This window comes from Eptesicus fuscus, chromosome 7, assembly GCF_027574615.1.
Source record: "Eptesicus fuscus isolate TK198812 chromosome 7, DD_ASM_mEF_20220401, whole genome shotgun sequence".
Classification (NCBI taxonomy): Eukaryota; Metazoa; Chordata; class Mammalia; order Chiroptera; family Vespertilionidae; genus Eptesicus; species Eptesicus fuscus.
Window position 1 is genome coordinate 65681931 of NC_072479.1, and position 25343 is coordinate 65707273.

Below are 25343 nucleotides of genomic sequence, written 5' to 3' on the forward strand. Positions count from 1 at the left end.
AGGGCCCTCTAACTTGTTTCCTAAACCCATTTCTTCTATGGATCACTTCCATCTCTATGATTTTACAAAGAAATGTTCTCTTACAGATTGAGTCTTGGCTCTGAATTCTTTCTTAGCAAGACTAAAGTATTGAGGTTGCTGAACCCAGGTCCGGTCTGACCCCACTGGTCTAACACCTGGTGCCCTTCTTGCTGCCCAACCCTTGGGAGGGAAAAATAAGCATTCCCAACAGTATTACAAGATCAAGAGGGACCTGGGTGAAATGGCTCTAATAGACAGCCTTATACAAACTTAAGAGTCTGGGGAAGTCCCTGCTGAGGATGAGGGAGCTGAAAAACGGCTTAGTCATGTGCCTTCTAAGGGAAGGGCGTTTTATGTGCGTTGAGCAATTTAGTCTTTACAACCTCCCCGTGAGGAGAACATTCTCTCCATTTAGAGACGAAAAAACAGGCTCATAGAACTTAGGTTGCTCAACATCACGAGCTACCCAGTAGAGAACCGTCCATTGGATTTGGGTCAGCCGTCTCCAACGCCTGTTCCTGTCGCCACACGTCTCCCGTGCAGTTGAGAGCCCGGGACTCCCGGGTGGGCGTCTCCCCACGCCCCACGCCCCGCGGGACCGGCGCCTCCGGGAGCCGCGCCCAGCCCTCGCGCGCTCAGTGCGCCGGCGCGTCCGGCCGCGGCCCGCCCTTCGGGGAGGAGCGCGCGGAGGCGCGGAGGCGGCGCCGGCGGGGGCGGAGGGCGGGTGGCTCGCGGCCGCGGCGGAGGAGGAACTTGTTGCGCCCGCGGCTGCGCGGTGCCGCTCCCTCCGCTCCAATTCGCGGGCGGGCGCGGCGGCGGCGGCGGCGGCGGCGGGGAGGAGGCGCGGGCCGGCGAGATGCGGCGCTACCTGCGCATCGCGGTGCTGTGCCTGGCCTGCGGCTTCTGCTCGCTCCTCTACGCCTTCAGCCAGCTCGCCCTGGCCCCGGAGGAGGGCGCGGGCGGCGGCGGCGGGAAGCCGCAGGCCCGAGCGGCTTCCTGGCTCGCGGGCGGAGGACGGGGCGCCGCGAGAGGGGCGGGCGGCGCGGCCACGGCAGCGCACCCCGGCGGGTCGCACAGGTACGGGTCGTGTCCCGTGTGGCGGGAGCCGAGGCGGGTGGGGGGCGAGCGGGCGCTGGGCGCGGGGGTCGGCCTGGCCGGGTCTGCGGCGGGTCCGTCCCGCGCCGCCCGCTCCTGGGCCGCCGTCTCCGGCCCCCTCTCCCCCATTTCCCTCCACCTCGGGGGCGCCCGGCGCCGCTCCAGCCTGAGAGCGCCCCACACTTCTGTGTTTGCCTTCCGACCCATGCCTTCTGCGCTCTTTTAATGCAGAAGAAATTAATTTTCAACTTTTAATGGGCAGTTGGTTTTTTTAAAAAAAGGGTTCTTTGAAAATAAGAGATGCCTCACAAAAGCCTTCTTGCTGTGAGTCGGAATTCCCTCTTGTTTCCATGGAGTTCAGGTTGAAATCTTACACAGGCTGTCGCCCTAGTTCAATTGTTTTTTGTGTTTTTTTTTATCCCCTCCTGAATGGGGAGTCTAATTTTTGTGTGTTGACGTTTAAATTTGTCATTACTAATTGGTTAGTTAAAGCTGGACCGAGCACTTAGGCTGATTGGATTTTTCCTTAGGAAACAGCCTCTTCTGAAACTTGCAGCAAGTTCAAAAAGATGAGCGACACTTCACATGCCCGCGTCTTTTGTGAGGCGGGGTGGAGGTCCCCTTTAAAAATGGGTGTTTAAAGAGCAGCAGAATGATGGAGGTGGGCGCACACAAACCACTGCCGGAGTTGGAGTCGACGTGCGATCTAAGGGAGAAGAGAATGCCGCGCGTTGTGAATGCTTAACAAACCCCGAGCGCCCCCACTTCCTGGGGACGGACTGGATGGCGGTGGGCGCCTGTGTGGGACCGGCCGGAGCCCTCCCTTCGGGACAGGCCGAGGCTGCCTGGATAGCGAAAGCATGGCATTGGAAGGAGGAGGGGGCGCCGCGAGACGGGGGCTGTTGAACCTTCTTTTGAGAGTTGATGACCATTCCCCACATGAAAGGGACATTTGGGGCAGAGGAGCATGGAAATGGCCAGGTTGTTGCCCTCTGATTTGATGACAGTCAGGCGAATGCCTAGGACATCAGCACTCTATTCCTAAAAGCAGAACTGCTTCCAGAGCCGGGTTTGTAAACTCAAGTTCTCTGTCTTGGGAGAGGCAGTGACTTCAAGACCAGGATGAGGTCATGAAAAATACTCATCCTGAGTATATAAACCGTGAAAAGCAGCGGTTTATAATATTGTGAAGCATTGTAAATTGGTGGAAACGAAATCATTTTAATCAAACCATTAAATGAAATAATACGATGGGTATTAGCATTTCAGTTTGATAGAGTGACATTCATTTTCAGTGCTTTGTCTCACCTATACTTTATTTTGTGGCAGATTTTTATAAATTGTATTTGCTTTAGCCAGCTAATTTTAACAGTGTCTTTATTGGCCGTTTAGAAAATAAGCACCTGCATTTTAATAAATTTTTGTTTTGTAGAACCATCACTGAAATCTTAATTTTGATGTGTCAGAGTAGAGGCAACCAAAAAGCTGGACATGACAGGTCCCCTGAGCAGCAGAACTCCTCATTTTAAATGGGGCAAACGTCTAAGTTAAAAATAAAGGTGTAACTAAAAAGAACTAAAGTCTTTGTAAAACTGATGAAAGACATTCCACCACACGTTCATGCATAAGAAGTTTGGGCAGAGGGACAACGTGGGAAAGCTGTGTTGTCATGTTTTTACCCTATGCTTTGATTAAGGTCAGGAGAATTCCTAAGACATCAGGACTCTTAATTTTAGATATTATCACTTATAACATCTTTTTATATTTCTCATAGACTTCAGGCAACTTCTTGGACTATTGTAGGATATGGAGTAGGCATCCGTCACCTCCCTTCCTGTGTTTAAATCATTTGACCAAGGTTCATAGGGCATCGGTCATTGGATTGGACCAGGATTAAAAATTATATATCCTTTAATTGCTCTCCAAGTGCTCTTTCTATGACGCTGCTGTGATAAGAACCCAGTCTGTAGTGTTTCATCAGTGGAGAATGGGGCTATGAGGCAAACAAAATCGTCCCTTTTTCTGTAGGACTCGATTACCATTGTCGTCTTACCTTTTTTGAGGCTCTCTTACTTGAAAGATGAAGACCATCATTTCTTTCTTTCATTTAATACATGGGATCTAGGTTGATACCCAGCAGGGTCCATGGGTCAACTCTCTTACAGAAAATATTGGTTGCATGGAATTCCATGACAACAACATACTTAGAAAGGTCTTTCCAAGTACTCAGAGTGAAAACAAAAATGATAGGAACAGTTTTTTAGTGAAATCTGTTATTGATTAGTGCATTCCATTTGAATCTATTATTTTGGTATTTAGAAAATGCAAAGGTCTTAGAGTCAGAGAAGCCTGTGTTCTCATTCTGGCTCTGTTTGCTGTGCAACCTTGACCACCTCTCTGCTTCAGTTTTCTCACCTGTAATATGTAGATAACTAGAGGCCCAGTGCACGAAATTCATGCACGGGTAGGGTCCCTAGGCCTGGCCGGCGATCAGGGCCGATCTGTGGGGTGATGGGGGGGGGGGGAGCCCGCTGGCACCCACCTTGACCAGCCTGGTGCTTCCCGCTCGCTGGTCCCATCCCCCACCACTGCCGCCAGTCGCCTCCCTCTGCAGGGTGACCAGTGGGGCGATGCGGGGGGGGGGGGGGGGGGCTTGCTGGCACCCTCCTTGGAGGCGATTGGGGGGCACTGCCATCCGCTTGCCGGCCGGCCCTGCCCCCCGATGGCCCCGCCACCACCTGCTCACCGGCCGGCCCCACCCCCTGCTGCCGCCAGTCGCCTCCTTCTGCGGGGCGACCAACGGGGCAGTTGGAGGGCTCCCGCTGGTACCTGCCTTGGCTGGCCTGGGGCCTGTGGGCTGGGTACAGCTCCTGCATTGAGCATCTGCCCCCTGGTGGTCAGTGCACGTCATAGCGACCGGTCGTTCCGCTGTTTGGTTGATTTGCATATTAGGCTTTAATTGTATAGGATACTCACCTTACTTAATTTGTAATAATCAGGATTCTTAGTTGTCAGTGATTAAAATCCAATAAAACTCACTTAAGCAAAAATAGATATTTATAGGCTTATATGGGTTGCTGGAAGGAACAACACTGAAGGAAAAATGCCCAGGCATCTTCAGGGACCTCAGGGACTGGGGGCTCTCATTCTCTTCCACTGTAGACAGGCCTGGTTCATGGAGTGCTCCTTGCAATGTTTCTTCTCTAATCTCAAGTAGAAAATTCTAGGGAAAGGCACTCATTGCTCTTGCTTTCTTCACATGTCCACCGTGGACCAGTCAGCAATGCCTGGAATGGGACCTCTGATCGTCTGGCTCTGTGTTGCTTGCACATCCCTGTGGTGGAGAGAATCCCATGATTGGTGTTGGAGTGGAGTGGTGGGTGCCACAAAGGAGGGGAAGTATGGTGGGTGGGCAGTGGTTCTTCCTCCTAGAGTAACGCTTAAGCTATTCAGTATGGGACAAACTGTGTAAGTTATTCAACCGAAAGCAGTTACTATAGCCAGGCCTCAGTACTTCTGTGAAGGAGTTATGTGCCATTTTGCGACTTTAGCTATTCAGGGTGATTAAACTCTCGCATTTCACTGATGAATCTTGACAGTGATTTTCAAGATCTCATCCTGTTGTGACTATATAGCATATTGGCCATAGGGAATCAACAAATACTAAGCATTTCAGTGATACCATTTCTGGACTGTCCATGCCCTTTGTGTGACTGATTTTCAGATCTGGATAGGCCCGTGGTCGGCAAACTGTGGCTCGCGAGCCACATGCTGCTCTTTGGCCCCTTGAGTGTGGCTCTTCCACAAAATACCACGGCCTGGGCGAGTCTATTTTGAAGAAGTGGCGTTAGAAAAAGTTTAAGTTTAAAAAATTTGGCTCTCAAAAGAAATTTCAATCGTTGTACTGTTGATATTTGGCTCTGTTGACTAATGAGTTTGCCAACCCCTGGTAGGCCATCGAGTTGTTATTTCTGCTGGCCCTGGGAACACTAGTAGGTTTCATGGAGAATTTAGAGTGGCAAGTATAAGGGTTTTGGAGACACATATTTCAGCTTTGTCATTTACGGGCTGTGTTAACCTTGAACACATTTCCTCATCAGTTAGAGGTAAAGTTATTTTTTAAGAAGAGAGGAGTTGGGGAAGTGACCAATGAAGAAGGTTGAATTACTAAAGTCACCTTAATCTCTGCTTTAAAAAAGTTTTGTTTTTTTTTCAATTATAGTTGACATTCAGTATTTTTTTAATACTGATTTCAGGTGTACAGCATAGTGGTTAGACACATAATTTACGAAGTGGTGCCTTGATAAGTCTGTTACTCTCCTGGCACCATACATACTTATTACAGTAATATTGACTGTAATTCTCCACTTTGTTAATGTAGAGACAACTTGTATAAAAGAAATTCTCTGCACCTTGTAATTTTAGTGCACTGAAGATCATATTTCACATAGTTGTAAAGTGTTTAGCACAAACCTGGCTAATAATTAATTAATTAAAATATTGTTCTGTGCTTTTGCAGGGGAAAGTGATTAGGCTAATGAGAAATGTGTACTTTTGATTTAGAAATCCTATTTTAAAACATTAAGATTATTATCAGCCATACCTGTTGAAAGTACTTTCCCCCCATGTTAAATTATTTTTTTTTTCAGTTTGTATACCATGTGGAGCTTAAAACTCTTATGTATTCAGATAGACAGTTTTTCTCCTTTATTTTTACTTTTGTCATTTCTAACAAGAGGGTCCCCCCCTCCCAAACTTTTTTACATTTAAATCTTTAATCCAGCATTTTTTTGGGTGGGGGGTGCAATGTGATGCTAACTTATTTTAGAAATGGTTATCTAATATTAGAGGCCCAGTGCACAGGATTCGTGCACTGGTGGGGTCCTTCGGCCTGGCCTATGCCCTCTCGCAATCTGGGACCCCTCGGGGGATGTCGGACTGCCAGTTTCAGCCCAGTCCCCGCAGCTGGTCAGTGTACATCATAGCTACCAGTCGAATGGTCGAACGGTCGCTTAGGCTTTTATATATATAGATTAATATTGTTTAGTGCCATTTATATGTAAGTAATCCTTTTCCCACATCCTGTGTATTCATGAAATTAGAGATTTAAGGAAAAAGAAGCTAAAAGTGAATTGAAGTTGTCTGGAGACAAGTTTCAGTTGAAGGTGAGTGACCCAGGCTCTGACCTTTAAAGAAGGGTGCTGTGTCAGTCTCATGGGCCTGGGCTCCTTTACCACGGCGGATCCGTGCCTTGCAGCTGCACCGTTGGCTTGTGGCACCTCATTCAAGCTTCCACATTCTCATGCTGGATATGCCTGGACTTATCCCTGACTCTCTAAGTTGTGCATGGTTTTCACTGAAGCCTCATAGACATTTTGATAAGAAAAATAGCTTTTTTCAGTTTAATTAAAAAGTATAAAAGACTTTCCATGATCAGATTTAAGTTTTTAAAGAAAACTTTAAATTTGAGAACTGATGTTGTGGTGAGCATTGTGTTAAATGCTCACTTTACAGCATGAAATGTCTCAATTTTTGTAACATTTTTCAAGTACTGAAATTTTGGGGAATTTTATTTTTGGCCAGCTTTATTTTTTTAAACTTTTGATGTGTAGGTCCACAGGAAGTGGCTGAGATACCCCATGTTCACTCACTTTCCCTCAGTAGTAAAACCTTACCACTATATGTACATGAAATCTTATATACTACTATATCTGGAATATATATGTATCAGTATAATATAATATAATATAACCCCCAAATTTGACATTGAGTAACCCATACTTCTAACCAGTTTTACATGCACTCATTTGTATGTGCAATTTTGTGTAATTTTATTACAGATGTTAATTCATGTAACCATGACACAATCAGGATGCAGAACTGTTTTATCACCACAGAGATCTTTTGTGCTACGCCTGATCAGTTTGCTATGGACAAGCCATCTAGAGCTAGAAACTTTAAGCCATAAGAAAGTTGAGGATGAGCCACAGAAAAATTTTATTTCAATTTGATCCACAGTGAAAATACTGCATTTATGGACTTGTCTGATTTTTAATATCACTCACTGTTTACTGAAGACATACCCACTTAGCTTAGCTTACAGTTTTGCTCCATTAAAAGTATTTAATAGAATTACTACCTTTCGAATGTTGTATATCTAGTATCCATTTCTAATAGCTTTAAGGAATAAAAGAAAAAGCAATTAATAACCAGAACTTGGATAACTACTTTTACTTTTCCAGTATTTTTAAGCTTTATTATTTTTTTCTGGCCTGAAACTACAAGTGCTATCTGTCTCCAGATTAGTTGCTTTTCTTAATTTATTGCTTATAGTAACAGTTACTGTATGTAATGAGTTTCTACTCTGTATCTTAATTTTTAAAATCAATTTTTCATAAGAGAATGTAAATTTGGGAGGTAAGACACTTTATGCCACCTTTTGCTAGCAGCACCTCAGTGTTTTATGATTAAAAAAAAAAAAGCACGTGTACTCACTAGCACTTATGTTTTACATTCCCATTAAAGAAAGGCAGAAAAACATCCTTTTATAAACTGTGTTTTCTGAGATTAAGTTATAGTCAAGAAACTTACCTAAAACTTAGCTTTTTTACGTGTAGCTTCATCTGCATTAATCACTTGACAGTGATTACATGATCTGGCAATTCCACTTTTAAGTGTAGACTCAAGAGAATTGCAAACATATGCTCACAGAAAAACTGCATGGATAGTCATAACAGCAGCATTGTATATAATAGTAAAAAATTGGGAAACAACCCAAATGTCTATCACCTGATGAATAAACAAAATGTGTATATCCATCCATAGATGGAATATAGTTTGGCTATAAAAAGTAATGAAGTGTATGATAAATGCTACACTGGGTGAACCTTGAAAATAGTACGCTAGTGAATGAAATCAGACTCAGAAGGTCACATATTATATGATTCCATTTTTGTGAAATGCCAGTAACGGGCAAAATCTATGGAGACAGAAAATAGATTTGTGGTTGCCTACGGCCGAGGGATTGAGGATTGTAAGTTGAAGCAAAAAAATGGTATTATTATGTAATTTTAAGCAATAACTTTTATAGAAAAATTTAATTAGGGAGTAATTTGAGAGTTTATTATCCATTTTCTACTGTTGTAAGGTTTGACATGGAGAGGTGGAATAACCGGATTAGTTATTTCCTTCTTGGAACAAAGGTGCACTTTAGGATTGATTATCAATAAATTTGTTGAAAGAAAGCGGTGATGATGTCTGAATCTGAAGGATGGAGATATCTGTTTGAACAAGTTTGTTGTGAGGCTTAAAGGGATGTGAAAACATTTGCATCTGAAAAGAACTCTCTTATCACCACTGCTGAGCCTGTGTCTAGTGTGAAATGCAAGTCTTAAAAAAACTCATAACCATGCCTGGGGGGGGCAAACATGTTTCCTGATCAACTTGTATGTTTTACTTGTCTGCCCACAGTTGCTTTTTTTCTGATTTATCAACCACCTAAATTAAGGTATGTAACATGTTATGTTTGAAAAGGGTGTCCCTTTAAAGGAAAATCAGATTGCAATGTATCTTTTTCCCATTGATTTTAAAATGTAGACTTTATAGTTTTATGCAGTAGTGTACAGAATTACTTAGGCAGCATTTTAAAAACCACCAGTGCCTGACCCTGTGCTTGGAGATTGATTTAATAGGTCTGGTGTGAGGCATTGGCACTTGTGAGAGGTATGATCAGAGATCTTTTCGAATCTGAAATTACATAAACCTTTCCTTGTAGAACAGTAACTTATAATTGAATCCGTGGAGAGAAAACAAAGCTTCAGGGTGATTGGATATGAGGTGACCTGGTTTAGTACCTCACTCTGAGTTCATACTTGGTTAATTTAATACCCAGGCCTCCACTGTAGTGATTTCAAACTAGACTGTTCTGAAAAGGAATAACGATGAAAAACATGCTTTTTGTAACGTGAAGCATTGTTTTGTTTTTTGCTCCAACCTGCAATTGAAGGAGAAAGAACACATTCGAGCCTCCATTTGAGCGTGTATAATATAGCAAAAACTGACATAATGTAGATAATGAAACTGAGCCATGATTTCATATTTTTTTCAGTTTGAAACACCATACAAGAAGCTTTGATTGAGGATTAATTTGAAAACATTTAAAGTTCCTCTTGCCTTTTCATCAGCATTGTGGCATTTTAATTTTGCTTCAGGATAAGCAAATATTTTGTTTGGCTAAAATGGATTTTATTCTAAGGGGAATATGTGCAGTCCATGAAGGAAATTTTAATTTTATTTTCTTAATTAATCCTCACCGGAGGTTAGTCTTTCCACTGATTATTTTAGAGAGAGGTGGGGAAGGGGGAGAAAAACAGATGTGAGAGAGACACAATGCTTCATTGCCTCCCACACCCCTGCAACCAAGGTACATAACTTTGGGAATAGAACCCGAGACCCTTTGTTCCGTGGGCTGACGCTCCAACCACTTGAGCCAAACCAGCCAGGGCGGAAGGAAAATTTTAGATGTACTCTTGTATTTTCTGTATTGTCTAAGGAGGGGATTTTAATATATTAGGAGAGTTCCTGACTAGGAAACTGGTTTCCAATCTGTTGTATATTCCACCCTAAGGTTTTAAAGTTCTATTTAAAATAATGGTACCCTAAGTAATGGAGAAATCAATTTTCAAAAATCCTCAAATTACTGTAGCAATATTGAATTTGCAAAATTGGATTTGCGGTTTTATTGCTGTAAAATAGAACAGTAAGTTATGTTTTAGGGTAAATTCCTTGTTAGTGTTAAACTGAAATACTCACTTAGGACTCTATTTCTGTCTTACTCTGTTAGGTGTAAAGATTTCTCTCTGTGTTACTGGAATCCCTATTGGATGCTGCCCTCTGATGTTTGTGGAATGAACTGCTTTTGGGAAGCGGCTTTTAGGTAGGCACTTAATATTTAATTGGCAGATCAGTCAGTGTAGCTAAGATTAGATAGTAGATGCATTTTTTTTAATAATAAATAGGATGTAAAAATGTTTCCCCCCCTGTAATATATCATCATACAAGTAAATGATTTATTTTCTGTTTTTTCCCCTACTTTGTAGTTATTGCTGTGAAAAGGAATGAAGTACATAATGCATATAAAATGCTCTGATCTTTTTAGATGCTATGATAAACCATTGTTCTTAGTAAAATTTATGATCTAATTTTAGGTAACGAGTGATAAAGTGATAAATAGGTGGTTTAAGATAGACTTCCACTGATTTTTACAGAGATACATACATATACGTGACATTTATTTAATTTAAAGTTAGTATTGTAAACAAACATTTTGCAAGTGGATGGGGACACCTTGACAAGGATTATTTTGGTTATTAGCAGAAATTGAATATTGGGGAGTGGGAGGATAAAGATCAGGGTTTAATGAAGGAGCAAATGACATGGCATTGTTTATTGATCTCTTAAATTCCTGAATAGTTTGGCCTTGTTCACTTCTCTGGATAAGGAAGGCACTGGATTGGCTGACCTCTCGGGTCCCTTTCCTGCCCTAACTTTCAGTGAAAGCAGCAAGTATTGAATGAGACATCAGCCTGTCTTCCTGAGATAGTGACAGGCGAGAGAGCGGCGGTAGCCTGAAATGCTCTTCCCTAAGGTAAAATTTGAGAGTCACCTACTTTTACTGTGTCTTGTGAGTCATTTACATTTACTCATTCAGTTTGCCAGGCACAGGGCTGCGTGCTGAGAACCAGACTGTGAGTCTAGTTAATGTGGCTTCATCCTTCTGCAGCTTACATTCTGACTGGAGCTAGTAAACCTGAGATTGCAGAGGGTGATGTATTATAGCTATGATGATGGGAGAAACAGGTGAGTCGTCCATCAGGTGGGATCATCTTAAGGCATCAGGGAAGGCTTCCCGGAGGGAGCTCCTGCAAGATGAATAGGCTCAAGGACAGGAGGTGAAGTAGTCTAGGTGGGAAGAACTAATACACATTTTAATATGTAATAGTATATATTTTACAATTCTTATATTCCCAATACATTATGTGTTTCAGGAACTACTGGGAGGGAATCGTTGAAATCAGATATTTTAATTATATCTCATTGCTATGGAAAGATTAAAATTCTAATATGGATGGTCAAATCAGATTATTCAAACTTTTAAAAATGATCTTATCCTTTTGAAAGTTAATCTTACCCTTAGCTTGATCATAATTTTGGAGAATTGGGGCTTCATATTTTTTATTTTTATAAAAGTCTGCTAATGAATAGAGCCTTGACAAGCGTCACCTTGCTGTTTTCAGCCTTGTGTCATAAATTTCCTCACTCTAGAAGCTTGGTAAGTTTGAAAACTTCCGTATGCTCTGATCTATATAACCCAGACTCTTTTGTAAGTTATAATCATAAGGCATGAGGAATAATCCTCCTCCTCAACTGCAAGAGTAGCCCAGGGAAGTGGACCTGGTCTGAATCCCGGAGCCTCTGTTTATTATTCCTTTTGATTTGGCGTCCCCAGTCCCTGGAAGTAATTACATGTGAATGAATATATAATGTAAACCCTTGAGCTTGTTACTCTCCTGAATTTGAAGTTTTAAAAGTTACACTTCCCTGTTATACTCTCTACTTGTAATATTCAATCCATAGTATATATCTGTAACCATTTTGTTTCTTACTTAGAACTTAGGATCCCTCACACTTAACTCATTCTCTTCAAACACATAGCCAAGCCAAAATGCCATATAATAGCCACATCCTTCCCTCCCTCCATTTCAGTATTTGTTCTAAATAATACCCCCCTTTTCCCTGACTCCACTAGGTTGCCTTGTCTGCCCCACCTCCTTACTTAAAAGAGGTAAAGCTTCTTTGAAATTCCCTTTTACTGTACCCTTAGGTCTCATATTTTGCCGGGCACCAGTGGGCACCTCGCTGGCACCATTTTCTTCTTCCCAGGCCTGCCCCTGCTTTGAATCTATAATAATAAAAGGGTAATATGCTAATTAGACTGGACGTCTCCCGCACATCATTCCGGATGTCCTTCCTGACGAAGCTGGGGCCGGAGGGAAGCCAGCCTGGGTCTCGAGTGCCTGCCCGTGGCCTGAGGAGGGAAGCCCGGGTCCGGGGTGCCGGGTGCCGGAGGGAGGCCGGTGCTGGCAGCCAGGGGATGGAAGGCCTACTCTTGCATGAATTTTCGTGCATCAGGCCTCTAGTTCTTTTTTTTTTTTTTTTTTTGTGTGTGTGTGTGTGTGTGTGTGTGCATATTATTGATTTTTTACAGAGAGGAAGGGAGAGGGATAGAGAGTTAGAAACACTGATGAAAGAGAAACATCGATCAGCTGCCTCCTGCACACCCCCTACTGGGGATGTGCCCGCAACCAAGGTACATGCCCTTGCCCGGAATCAAACCTGGGACCCTTCAGTCCGCAGGCAGACGCTCTATCTATTGAGCCAAACCAGTTTCGGCAAGGGCCTCTAGTTCTTTATATAATTTTATTTTGATCAAAGTTTATCTGGGAGGATTATTTTCTCCCAATTTATTATACAATGAACATAGAGTAACATAAAAATGAAAATTGTCTCTTATTTATTCTCTTTCCCATTACCAGCAAACTTCTTAAGAGTGTCTACTGGCTTCCTTCTGTAAACCAACCAGCCCTTCACACCTCAGTCCACTATGAGCGGTGCCTGCCTCTCATTGAAGTTACCCCTGCCTCTCTTCTGGGCCTCATCTCACTTTTCTTGTCCATTTGACACTGGTGACCACTTCCTCTTTCTTTCTTTCAACTCTACCAGTCTCTGGCTCTGGAGACTAGTGTCCTCAGCTCTTTGATCTGGACTCCTTTCTCTATTCCTGACTCCTAAACATCGAAGTTCCTTAGAACTCTGCTCTTTCCTCTCCCCACTGAGGATAATCTGTTCAACTGGTGTCTCTAGTCCAGATCTCATTTCTGAGCTCCACGACTGTATTTCCAGCTGCATGTTGGTTATTTTACCTTGCCGATTCAGATACCTCAGACACTCTTGTTCAGACCTGAACGCGGGGTCTAGCTCCTCCCACTTTCCCTCATCTGTAGATTGTATCTTGGTTTACCACTGACTTTCATCTGTCAGTCCACAGTGACTCTTGTACTGGTCTCCTTTCACAGTTGCTCCTGATGGCCTCCTCCTTCCTGTTGCCTTATCTACCATGCTCATCACTTCTTATCCAGCTATTGAATCTTGGTTTACAACTGACTTTCACATGTCAGTCCACAGTGACACTTCTACCCTTTTCCTTTCACAGTTGCTCCTGATGGCCTCTTCCTTCCTGTTGCCTTATCTACCATGCTCATCGCTTCTTATCCAGCTAGAGTGATCTCCCTTCCCTGCCCACTGCTCCTGCCTTCTCTGTGTCTTCTGTATTACTTTACCTATTTCATCTGTTGTGGTTCTGAATCTACTTGTAGACTGACTTTACAGATAGATAGTACATCATATTCATCATGTAAATTATGTTTTAGCAATTAATACTTATATTTAATGTAGAATTTTTATTTTTTTAAAGAATAGTTTACTGATTTTTTTTTTTTTTTTTTTTTTACTGGTGCTTGGCAACCAGTAAATAACTAATGATTTTCCACAGCATTTCCAGACTAGCCTACATGTTTGTGTAGTAAGCTTCTTGGGCAATCTCAATTTTTTTTCTATTTTAAGCAGTTACCATTATTTCTGATTAAATCTTTTATTTTATTTTATTTTTTAAAATATATTTTATTGATTTTTTACAGAGAGGAAGAGAGAGGGACAGAGAGTCAGAAACATCGATGAGAGAGAAACATCGATCAGCTGCCTCCTGCACACCCCCCACTGGGGATGTGCCCGCAACCAAGGCACATGCCCTTGACCGGAATCGAACCCGGGACCCTTGAGTCCGCAGGCCGACGCTCTATCCACCGAGCCAAACCGGTTTCGGCTCTGATTAAATCTTTTAAAATTCTGTCTTTTCACCAAAGGTTGTAAATTTGAGGCTTTCCTACTTATCCCCAATGTCTGGCGTATGAAAGGAGTTCACATATTCATTACAAAGAATGAAGCTTTATATTATGTTCTAAAAATTATATAGATTTAAGCCTGCACCAGGATTGTGTGAATGTACTGGTGTCACCATAACCTTAAACATTACTGGGAGTTATAATTTTACCAAATACTAGGGTAAAATAATGACTTGTTACTGATTCATATTTTGTTGGTTATTTGTTGAATATATTTCCATATTTAGCTTTTTAATTTTTTCTGTATTGATATTTTACCTATTGAGTTTTTATTGCTTATTTTATGAACTCATAGAATAATGTGTTCTGCTTTTGCCATGGATTACAAATACCTTCCTAATTTGTTGCATTTTTAATTTTTAGTTATCTTTTTATTATGCAATCTCTTAATTTTAGTATTATTATAAATATTGTTTTAATATAATTTTTCTAAGAGTTGAGTTTTTAAAATACTTAATCTTTTTCTTTATGGTGGGAATCAATTTTCAGCTCATGGAATCTATGGTTATAGGTGAATTTAATGTTATCTGTCTTCTCTTGAGTGGTCACATGTTCATTTTAAGAAATATATTTTTACAGGTAATTTTATTTTTTATGTTTTTACTTTTTTTATAGGTTGTTTAAAGTTAGGTTTTAGTAATTAATAGTTATATTTAATATAGAATTTAAAAAATTTTTAAAAGAATACTTTATTGATTTCATTTTTTTAAAGAGAGAGGAAGGGAGAGGGAGAAAGAGAGGAACATCAATATGGAAGCATAACACTGATTGGCTGCCTCCTGCATGCCCCCAACCAGGGATCGAGCCAGCAATCTTTTGCAGCACGGGATAATGCCTAACCAACTGAGCTACATCGGCCAGGGCTTTTAATGTAGAATTTTTAGATTTCCTTTTTTATGCTTGTATAATGTCTTGAAGAGTTTTTTTAAGTATTGTATTTTGTTTCAAAAGTGATTTATATACAACTCTTTAAAGGAGCTTTGTCTAGTTTGATAATTTGGCACAACTTTTTTAAAAAATATATTTTATTGATTTTTTACAGAGAGGAAGGGAGAGGAATAGAGAGTTAGAAACATCGATGAGAGAGAAACATCGATCAGCTGCCTCCTGCACACCCCCTACTGGGGATGTGCCCGCAACTAAGGTACATGCCCTTGACTGGAACTGAACCCAGGACCCTTCAGTCCGCAGACCGACACTCTATCCACTGAGCCAAACCGGTCAGGGCACAACTTTTTTTTTTTTTATAGTAAGAGGAAAAACATTTTTTAAGCTATATATTAAGGAAATTGTCATTAGTGTTTCTGAAGATAGTTTTCCATTTTGTTAACTGCAGGTTTTTAATGGTTCATGACAGTAATTTTTTCATTTGAGTAATTGTTTAGATTCACTTTATATATTTAATCATAGTGCTAATTCCTAGTCTAATTATTATATATTATTTTTCTTTATGGCGAGAACATAGTTTAATAAAAGCCCAGAAGAACACACTGGAAGCTTTTCATGCTGTTTAAATAAAAATTGAAGAGAAATTACATTTGACCCTTGAACAACATGGGGTTGAACTGTGCAGGTCCACTTTTATGCAGATTTTTTTTCAGTAAATGCTTACTATATTGTAATTGTATGTTCTCTTATGATTTTCTTTATCTTAGTTTATTGCAAAAATACAGTATGTAATACAAAATATATGTTAATCAACTGTTTAGGCTATTAGTAGTTAAATTTGGGGGGAGTTAAAAGTTATATGCAGCCAAGGCCGGTTTGGCTCAGTGGGTAGAGCGTTGGCCTGCGGACTGGGGGGTCCCAGGTTCAGTTCCGGTCGGGGGCATGTGCCTTGGTTGCGGGCGCGTCCCCAGTGGGGGGTGTGCGGGAGGCAGCTGGTCGGTGTTTCTCTCTCATCGATGTTTCTGACTCTCTATCTCCCTCTCTGTAAAAAAAAAAAAAAAAAAAAAAAAGTTATATGCAGATTTTTGACTGCATGGAGGTCAGTGCCCCTAACTCCCATATTGTTCAAGGGTCAACTGTATTGTGATCCTTTTACAGCAGTAAAATAAATATAATTCTAAGGCTTAGAATCTGTTAACAGTGTTTGTATTAGAATTTCTCATGTAAAGTATTATTTAAATAGTATTTTTTTCTGATTTTCCCCTCTCAGCATTTTACTTCCATTAGTTTCAAATCTACAAAGGTTATGAGAATAGTATAGCAAGCACACTACCTACCTTCACCTAGCTATTTATCTATTAATTAATATTACATTTTGCCACCTTTTTTTTTTTTTTTTTTGGCTGAACCATTTGAGAGACAGCTGCAACCCTTGTTACACCCGCCTAGTTACATGTGTTCAGCTTGCAGCTCCTAAGAACAAGAACATTCTTCAGTATAAGCGTAATAAAATTGTTACTTCAGGTTGTTTAACACTGACAGGATATATATATTCATATTATGTCTTTCCTCCCTCATTCAGGATCCACTCAAGGGTTATATATTGCATTCAGTTATTAGATCTCTTTAAAAGTCTCCTTCCCTATAGAATAGTACCTCAGCCTTTTGGGCAGGGATGGTATCCTTCATGATTTGATATTTGTGTTGTGTTTTGTTTTGTAGAATATCCCTTTATTTAGATTTGTCTGTCTCCTCATGATTAGTTTCAGGATTTTTGGCAGGAATACTCATAATAGATACTGTACTCCTCTTTGGGCCTGCTCTCAGGAGGCTTATGAAGGTCATAAGTTTAAATAATATTATTGGTTAAGTTTGATCATGTGATTAAGGTGTTGATATTACATTTCTAAACTTGTAAAAGTATCTTTATCCCCTTTGTAATGTGTGGGGATAATACTTTGATACGTGATTTTAACATCCATTGGTTATTCTTTTTTTTAATTTAATATTTTATTGATTTTTTACAGAGAGGAAGGGAGAGAGGGAGAGAGAGTTAGAAACATCGATGAGAGAGAAACATCGATCAGCTGCCTCCTGCACACCCCCTACTGGGGATGTGCCCGCAACCAAGGTACATGCCCTTGACCGGAATCGAACCTGGGACCTTTCAGTCCGCAGGCCGATGCTCTATCCACTGAGCCAAACCTGTTAGGGCCCATTGGTTATTCTTGTTCAAATCATCTATCTATATATATAAAAACCTAAGCGACCATTACGACTGAATGACTGGAACGACTGGTCGACCGGTCGCTGTGACGTGCACTGACCACCAGGGGGCAGATGCTCAATGCAGGAGCTGCCCCCTGGTGGTCAGTGGGCTCCCATAGCGGGGGTTCTGCTCAGCCAGAAGCTTTGGCTCACGGCTGGTGAGTGCAGCTGCGGCGGAGGTGGTGGCAGGAGCAACGGGGCCAGGATGAGCAGCAGCGGAGTTGTGCCCACCCCGGCTGGGGTTCCTCCCCAGCTGCCTGCTGCTTCAGCACTGCTACATCCCTCAGGGTCCCAGATTGCGAGAGGGCACAGGCCAGGCTAAGAGACCCCATCCGTGCACTGGGCCTCTAGTCTATTATAATGGTGATTGCAAACTAGTGATTTTCATAATTCTGTTATTCTTTCTACATTTATTTCTTGGCATTCTTCTTTAAAGAGTTCCACCTCCCCCTTATCCCTTTATTTGGTGTCATTGTAGACTCATGGATTCATTTTTTAAATCTAATGTGTTATCATGCATCACTCTCATAATTCCTGTTCATGCTCAGCTTATGCCAAATTTAGCCATGGGAACCCTCAAGTGTTATCTTTGAATTATGTGAAGACTTTCTTCTAATCACATATCTGTGGAAAATAGATTTGACTTGAAAATGTCCTTTTGGATAACATTTCTTTAATCCATAGGGCCTTTTTTTCTTAGTTACACTGATTAAAATATAGCATACTTTCACAGAGCTTGATAAGATTATGCCATTCAGTTGTCACCAAAATTACTTGAATGGCTGTTTCCCTGTTACTTCTAGATGGTTTTAGTTTCCCCTTCCTATAGAGTAGAAGCTTATATTAGATTTCTTCCACTTGCAATTATTTCCTGTCCTTGGGGTCTAGGGACACGGTGGTGGACAGAGACATGTTAAAATATGTTTTGTCTTGTCACAGTTTAGGTGCTGAGTCTGTACTGTATATAATGCTTTCGCTAAAAAAGGACTCAACAGAAAAATAAATGCAATTTGATGGTACTCCTTCCATAGAAATTGGTGGAAGGAGTGTTGGCAGTGTGACTAAAATAAGCCTTGCTAAAATGCCTGGGAGGAGGAGTCCCTGGGACTGGTTTTAGAGGGATTATTTTTTTCTTGAACATTTAACTTATTTTTCTTAAAAAGGTTTGTTATACTTCTTGTCTCTGTATGTAGAGAATTCTGTGCAACACATGACTATTATGGCTTACTTTAAAAATCTCTTGGCCTTTAGCTTTGGGGCAGGATCTAGTTAGGGCCAATTAAGCAATCAGAGCCCATTATAGATTCTCAAGTCTTGGTGCTTTAATGAGGGCCTTTATACCATGGAGAAGTGGGGTCTGGAGGCATTTGCTGGAAAGATTAGATAATTAGAGCTCTGTGAAATTGTTGTAGGTCTTCACTGCTTTGTCTTTTATTGTGTCATTGTGTTTTGAGATGAACGAGGTTCCCACCCTTCCCCTCTTCCCCTTATTATAAGTATAGAAAGCGTAGATACCTAGTCCTCTCTCTGCTAGGGTTTTAATATTACAAACTGAGGGGCTCAACGGAGAATTGGGGGCAGATAGAGAATGCAGACAAGGGGAGAGGTATTGCTGCTTTCTGTTGCTGTCCATGGGAAAGAACAGAGCTTTAAAAAGATTTAAGCTTATGCTAACCCAGTATGTGAAAGAAGTGGCATGGCAGGCCAGGTGGGTGGGTAACTAATAGCTGGTGCTTGCACAGTGGAATAGCCATGTGCAAAATTATGTGACTGTCCCCACCTCAAGCCATTCATAAAGTCCATTCCTGGCAGATGAATCTAAATATTAAAAGCAAAGTCTGTACCTAATATTATGTTTTAATTTAATGATGATCTTAATACTTAGATGAATATCACCACTGCTTCTGGAATAGTGAAAATAATTCTTGCAAGAACACCATTTTATATGTAACTTCTCCATTTAACACCATTTAAATGACATTTAACTTTATAACTTATCTGGGAAAGGTTATTTTTTTCTCTTAAAAAAAGCATATCCATCTATAGCAGTGGTTCTCAAACTTCCTAATGCCGCGGCCCTTTAATACAGTTCCTCATGTTGTGGTGACCCCCAACCATAACATTATTTTCGTTGCTGCTTCATAACTGTAATTTTGCTACTGTTAATGAATTGTAATGTAAATATCTGTGTTTTCCAATGGTCTTAGGCTCTACAGCAGCGGTTCTCAACCTGTGGTTGAGAACCGTTAGCAGAGTCGCCTAACAGTAGCAAAATTACAGTTATGAAGCAGCAACGAAAATAACTTTATGGTTGGGGTCACCACAACATGAGGAACTGTATTAAAGGGCTGCGGCATTAGGAAGTTTGAGAACCACTGATCTATAGAATAATTGGTCCATTAGCCTGAACAAAAGGGAGGCATTGAAGAGTCTTAAGTTTCAGCCTCCCAGTAGAGGGCTCAGGGAAGAAAACGGTCCCTATGTTTTCTAGGAGACAAGTAATTTGGCTGAAGAGCTTTCTGCTCTTCCGAATAAAGGCTGACAGCCAGTTACCAGTACGTAACTGTGTATGTGAGATATCCCAATGTAAGAGCAATGAACCCATTTTCAGGCCCAAAGAACCCAGTTAGACCAGAAAAGCAGCAGTTTCAACCGCTGTTTTAAATATCTCCAGGCCTTTAGCAAAACAGGCTTGTTAGTAGGAAGCACAGCAAAAACAGGACTCAGACTTAATTTTCTATACTACTGTGAAAAATTCCAAATGTTGAATGTCATTTTAACATTAAGATGTATGAATTTGCTGAAGAATATCACCACTACTTCTGGAATAGTAAAAATCTTGTAAGAACACCATTTTATATGTAGCAACTTCTCCAAATATGTTTTACATAGTCAGTTGCTTGTATTTAATGTTATTTAATGTGATTTTCTGTTCTCTATTAGCCTGGTTGGTTGAGGGACTGATTACCCATGTGCAAGATCAAGCATTTCCTCAGAAAACAGTCTGGGACCACTCTAACATGTGGGTGAATACTCTAGGATTCCAAAGTCCTATGCTAAAGAATATAACTACAGTAATTTTAGCTTGTAAATTTAAGAGAAATAATTAAATTTCTCATCCCCTGCTACTGCAAATCTCAGTTATGTATACATACAACTGGTAATGTTAAATACTATAATTCCTAATTCTTACACATTTTCCAGAAATGATCTCTGTAAGCAAAAATTGAGTTAAAATCAAGTTTGTACATTTTTAGTGTGGATTGTTTGTATTATAATACTTCAATGTGTTACTAGTTTTGTCTTGTTATCTTCCATTCTTACATTACTTTAGCTGTCAGTTCCAAAAAGATTGTTTTATGTCATAATTACAGATGGGATCTTTATTTTATGTTATAAGTATGTTATTTTATTTAATAACAATACAGTCACACTTAATTAGTTCTGTTCTTTAGGTACTGGTAGGTTATAAAGGTTACACTGCTGCTCTGTGTTAGAAGTAATATGGTCTAACATAGCCTAGGCCAATAACGGGGGTTTAGGGAGTCTTTCCTTCCAAGATGCAATCCTAGAGTTTGACTTGTATGTTTTAGACCACCTCAGAAATTTTTACTACTCACTGATTACTTGGTAAAGGGGACTGAAGGTATGTCAGTGACAAAAGTTAGGTGAAGAAAACTTCTTGTAGTCACGTGGGTGAAGATTGGATATAATATTGAAATATTTATGGGTGAATTTCTGTCTGTGTTTGCTTCACAATGATTCATTGGTTAGTGAAAAGCGTGGGCAGGAGTTTTAGATGAAATAATAATGTTGGATGGTAATTGTTGCAGCTGGGAGATGGGCACATGGGGAACGTCTGTGTATTCTCTCTACCTTTATGTGTGTTTGTGATTTTTAAAAAATAAAAAAGCTTTAAAAATTGATGCTCTCCTTTTCAATTGGGGAGGTTCCTTGAGAGAATTGAGCCCTAATGTGCTAATGCATTCAGTGTGAGTAATGAATTAACTTCTCTTGTGTGCATCTAGAATGGTTTTAATTATATACCACTCTTGAGAGACGTGAGAAAGTAAGTAGTTGTGTGTGTGTTTTAATATTTTATGGTTCCTAGTGAGGAATGTTGGCCAAGAAAGGCTGACTGAGGGTATAGAACTGTATGATTGATTCAGCATTGTACTGTTTTGTAATTTGATATTTCTTTGCCTTTTAAATAGAAGTTTCGTACTTCAGTTTTTGAACATGGTCAAAATGCCGTGTTGTTAATATGTTAACTTTATGCTAAAACTGTTTGAACATGTGGTTTTCTTTTCGATTAGATATGGTCTGAAAGTACAGCCCGTGGAGAGGATGCACCTCGCTGTAGTTGCCTGTGGTGAACGACTGGAAGAAACTGTAACCATGTTGAAGTCAGCGATCATTTTCAGCATCAAACCTCTTCAGTTCCATATTTTTGCTGAAGATCAACTACATGATAGTTTCAAAGGCATAGTAAGTATTTGAGACTTAAGTCTATAGAGTTAAATATTTAATGGTGTACTGCTTGGTAGGGAGCCTTTTTTTTTGCCAAGGCCCATTTGGATATTTATAACATCATTCGAGGGCTGTGCAAAATTATCAGCTTTAAAATTAGCCTGCTATATTTGGTCAAACATTTAATTAACTCACCCCTAATGCCTTGGCAGGGCCAGACCAAATGATTTCGTGGGACTTGTATGGCGCGAGGGCTGGACGTTCCCCACCCCTGCCTTAAAGCAGCAACATTTCTCACGTTGAGATGACACATCCCTACGTTGCGGGCTTAATCCCTGGTTGGGGCACGTAAAGGGGGCAACCGACTGATGTTTCTGTCTCTCTTCCTTCGTCTCTCTAAAATCAATTAAACATATCCTTGGGTGAGGATTTAAAAAAAAATTACTTGTAAACAGTCATTCAAAAAGAGAACATTTTTAGCTTCTTACATAAACTACTTAGTACCCCCTCCTTATAAATTGTGAATGTAGGAAATTTGAGTCAATAATTTTGTTGAAGCAACAATGATAGGTAATACTTAAGCAGAATTTGAAACAATACAGTGTCTTGCAATGCATTCAGGATGCTAAAGAGTAAACGTGTTCATTATAGATTTTTAGGTCTGTTTTGCCTTTTGTAATCTTTTTTTTAGAAGTTCGCATTGGATATGTATTTATCAGAACATTTTATTATCAGGAATATCTATGCATATTAAAAGCACATAAATAGACAAATACTTTCTAATTAGTTTCATATTAGTCTGACTTTGTAAATATATTATCTATATTAATAAAAGGGTAATATGCTAATTAGACTGGGCGTCTTCTGGATGACCTTCCGGACAAAGCCATGGTGGCGGGGCTGAGGCAGAGGCAGTTAGGGGTGATTAGGCCGGCAGGGGAGAGCAGTTAGGGGGATCAGGCCAGCAGGGGAGAGCAGTTAGGGGGATCAGGCCAGCAGGGGAGAGCAGTTAGGGGGATCAGGCCAGCAGGGGAGAGCAGTTAGGGGGTCAGGTCAGCAGGCAGGTGAGCTGTTAGGAGCCAGCGGTCCTGGATTGCGAGATGGATGTCCAACTGCCAGTTTAGGCCCGATCCCTGTGGGATCTGTTTAGGCCCGGATATCCCCCGAAAGGGTCCCAGATTGGAGAGGATGCAGGCCAGGCTGAGGGACCACCCCTCCCATGCACGAATTTCGTGCACCAGGCCTGTAGTATGATATGATGCAATAAAATTAGTGCTTCATTTTTCTCAGTTTAATTTGTTTAGAGATTGAGAAGATTTATATATCAGGTAAAGTTGAAGGAGATCAACAATTTACAAGGCTTTTACAACTTTCTGATTTTGTGATTGATTTCCTTATAACTTTTATTATGCCTCAGATCTTTGTGGTGGATTCTCTCTAGCATATTATTATTTTAAAATTCTGAATGAAAAAAAATGATGAGAAAGAAGACTCTGACTTTGTCTTAACTTTGTCCAACGTAAAATGTGTAATATCTTAGTTTTTAGTTTTTAAAAAATGTTGGTATATGATCTTACAGAGAAAATTGAAAGTGAAAAATAATTAAACTGAGTTCTTATTTTTTTATATTTTTCAGCTCGACAGCTGGTCATTTTTGCAAACATTTAATTATTCATTATACCCAATAAGTTTTCCGAGTGAGAATGCATTGGAGTGGAAAAAGCTCTTTAAACCATGTGCTTCCCAGAGATTGTTCTTGCCAGTAAGTTTTCCCCCCAGTGTTTTGTTTGTTTTTTGACTCTTGCTTTTATACACATGAATTAATGAAGAGTTGCATTTAAATCATCACACACACACACACACACACACACACACACACACACACAGTATGACTTTTCCTTTGAACGAACACAAGGAATAAAAAACATTTCCATAGAAACCTCTGTTAAAATGAAAACTGTACCAGTAAATAATTTCTATTGAAACACTGTTCCTTGCATTTTAATTTATTCAGTGCTATAAACTGTTATATCTCTAAGAAGAAATCGAGGTCATCTTTTGCCAGCAGAAATATGGTGGTAATGTCACCTTCAAGTTGCAGACTTCATTATAATTTGGGAAATAGATTGCATCATTAACCGTTTTTGTCTTACACCAAGTCAATTTACCTTTTCTAACTAATATTTTAACACAAAGACAATTTAAGGCATGTGAACTCACAGGGAGATGGGAACCATTTATTCAGTGGGGCTGTTTTTTGGTAATGTCTGGCGATAAACCTTGATTATAATTTTTTAAATCTAAAATACTCAGATTTTAATAGATTGATGCTTTATTTTTCTAAGTGATAAACTTTTTTTTTTTTTTTACTGAGTTTCTCTTCCTTTAAAATGGATGAAAAGAACTAATGTAGGCTCTGTCGACTTCTTCCACGAGAAATACTGATGTGGTTATTATTTAACCTTATGTCTGATTTCCAGTTGGCAGTGAACTTGGAGTTTTATGCAGTCTTCCTAGTCTGCAACAATCCAGTAATCTGTAAATACACATTGTATCGTGGTACAGAAGCAGAATGTTGATATAAAACCAGTTGCCCTCATTTTTGACCCCACAACAGAGAGACAGACAGACCTACAGACACATGTACACATACTCTTTTAATTGGGGGCTTTATACAGGCACTCCAGTCAACCATCAGATTTTTTTCAGCCTGATATTAAACCAGCTGGTGGGGGGAATTGGGTGTTTTCAACCTCCTAGCTGCTCATTAAGGTAATTGCTTAACCTTAGCTCTAGGAGGAGGTAGCATCTTTGAAAAGGAGCAGAATGAAGAACAAGCTCTTATTTTCATTCTTAACTAAAAAGGTTTAGCTTAACCTAATTATCGAGTCTTACTGATACACTGGATAGGCAATAAATTTAAATTTGTAGGAGTCAAATTCTAAAATTCATGGGTAAGGCAGAAATAAAAAACAAAAATTGCCTTTGGGAATCCCTGTAGAAGATATGTTGGAGATTTAACATTTCTCTGGAAGTAGCAGCATAGCTGATCTGTCTTGCAAGACAAGTTTTGTTTTTACTCTTACTAAGTGTGTGCACATTTTCTTTGATTTGTTGGTGGACAGTAAGCATAGAAATAAGAGCATGAACTTAAGCTAAGTGGTCTGGGTTTCAATTTTGGCTCTACCGTTTGCTAGTTGAGACCAAAATGATGTAAAGGTGCCAGGCATTAGTGTTGCAGGCCAAGGGAACAAATTCATATCTTTTTAAAAAAATATATTTTTATTGATTTCAGAGAGGAAGGGAGAAAGATAGAGATAGAAACATCAATGATGAGAGAGAACCATTGATCGGCTGCCTCCTGCACACCCCCTACTGGGGATCGAGCCCACAACCCAGGCATGTGCCCTTGGCCGGAATTGAACCTAGGACCCTTCAGTCCACAGGCAGATGCTCTATCCACTGAGCCAAACTGGCTAGGGCCATATCTTTATTTATATTGGTTTATTTCTATATTTATCTCAAGAAATTAAAATTTGAGATAGAAATTCACCTAAGTTAATGTTCTTTAATTAAGATTTC

General features: G+C 40.3%; 1 protein-coding gene across 4 annotated transcripts in view; it reads left to right on the forward strand.

Moving 5' to 3' along the window:
- The first annotated feature begins 767 nt into the window (after nt 1–767).
- The window catches only part of GXYLT1 (glucoside xylosyltransferase 1), a 60694-nt gene continuing 36118 nt past the window's right edge, over nt 768–25343 (forward strand). Inside the window, exons 1-4 of one of the 4 annotated variants that reach the window (XM_054719153.1) lie at nt 768–1098; nt 9959–10051; nt 21608–21779; nt 23398–23523. In XM_054719153.1, coding sequence (XP_054575128.1) covers nt 878–1098; nt 9959–10051; nt 21608–21779; nt 23398–23523 — 612 coding nt within the window. In that variant the 5' untranslated portion in view covers nt 768–877. The remainder of the gene's footprint in view (nt 1099–9958; nt 10052–21607; nt 21780–23397; nt 23524–25343) is intronic. The other 3 variants (XM_054719152.1, XM_054719155.1, XM_054719154.1) reach the window with 3 other exon arrangements.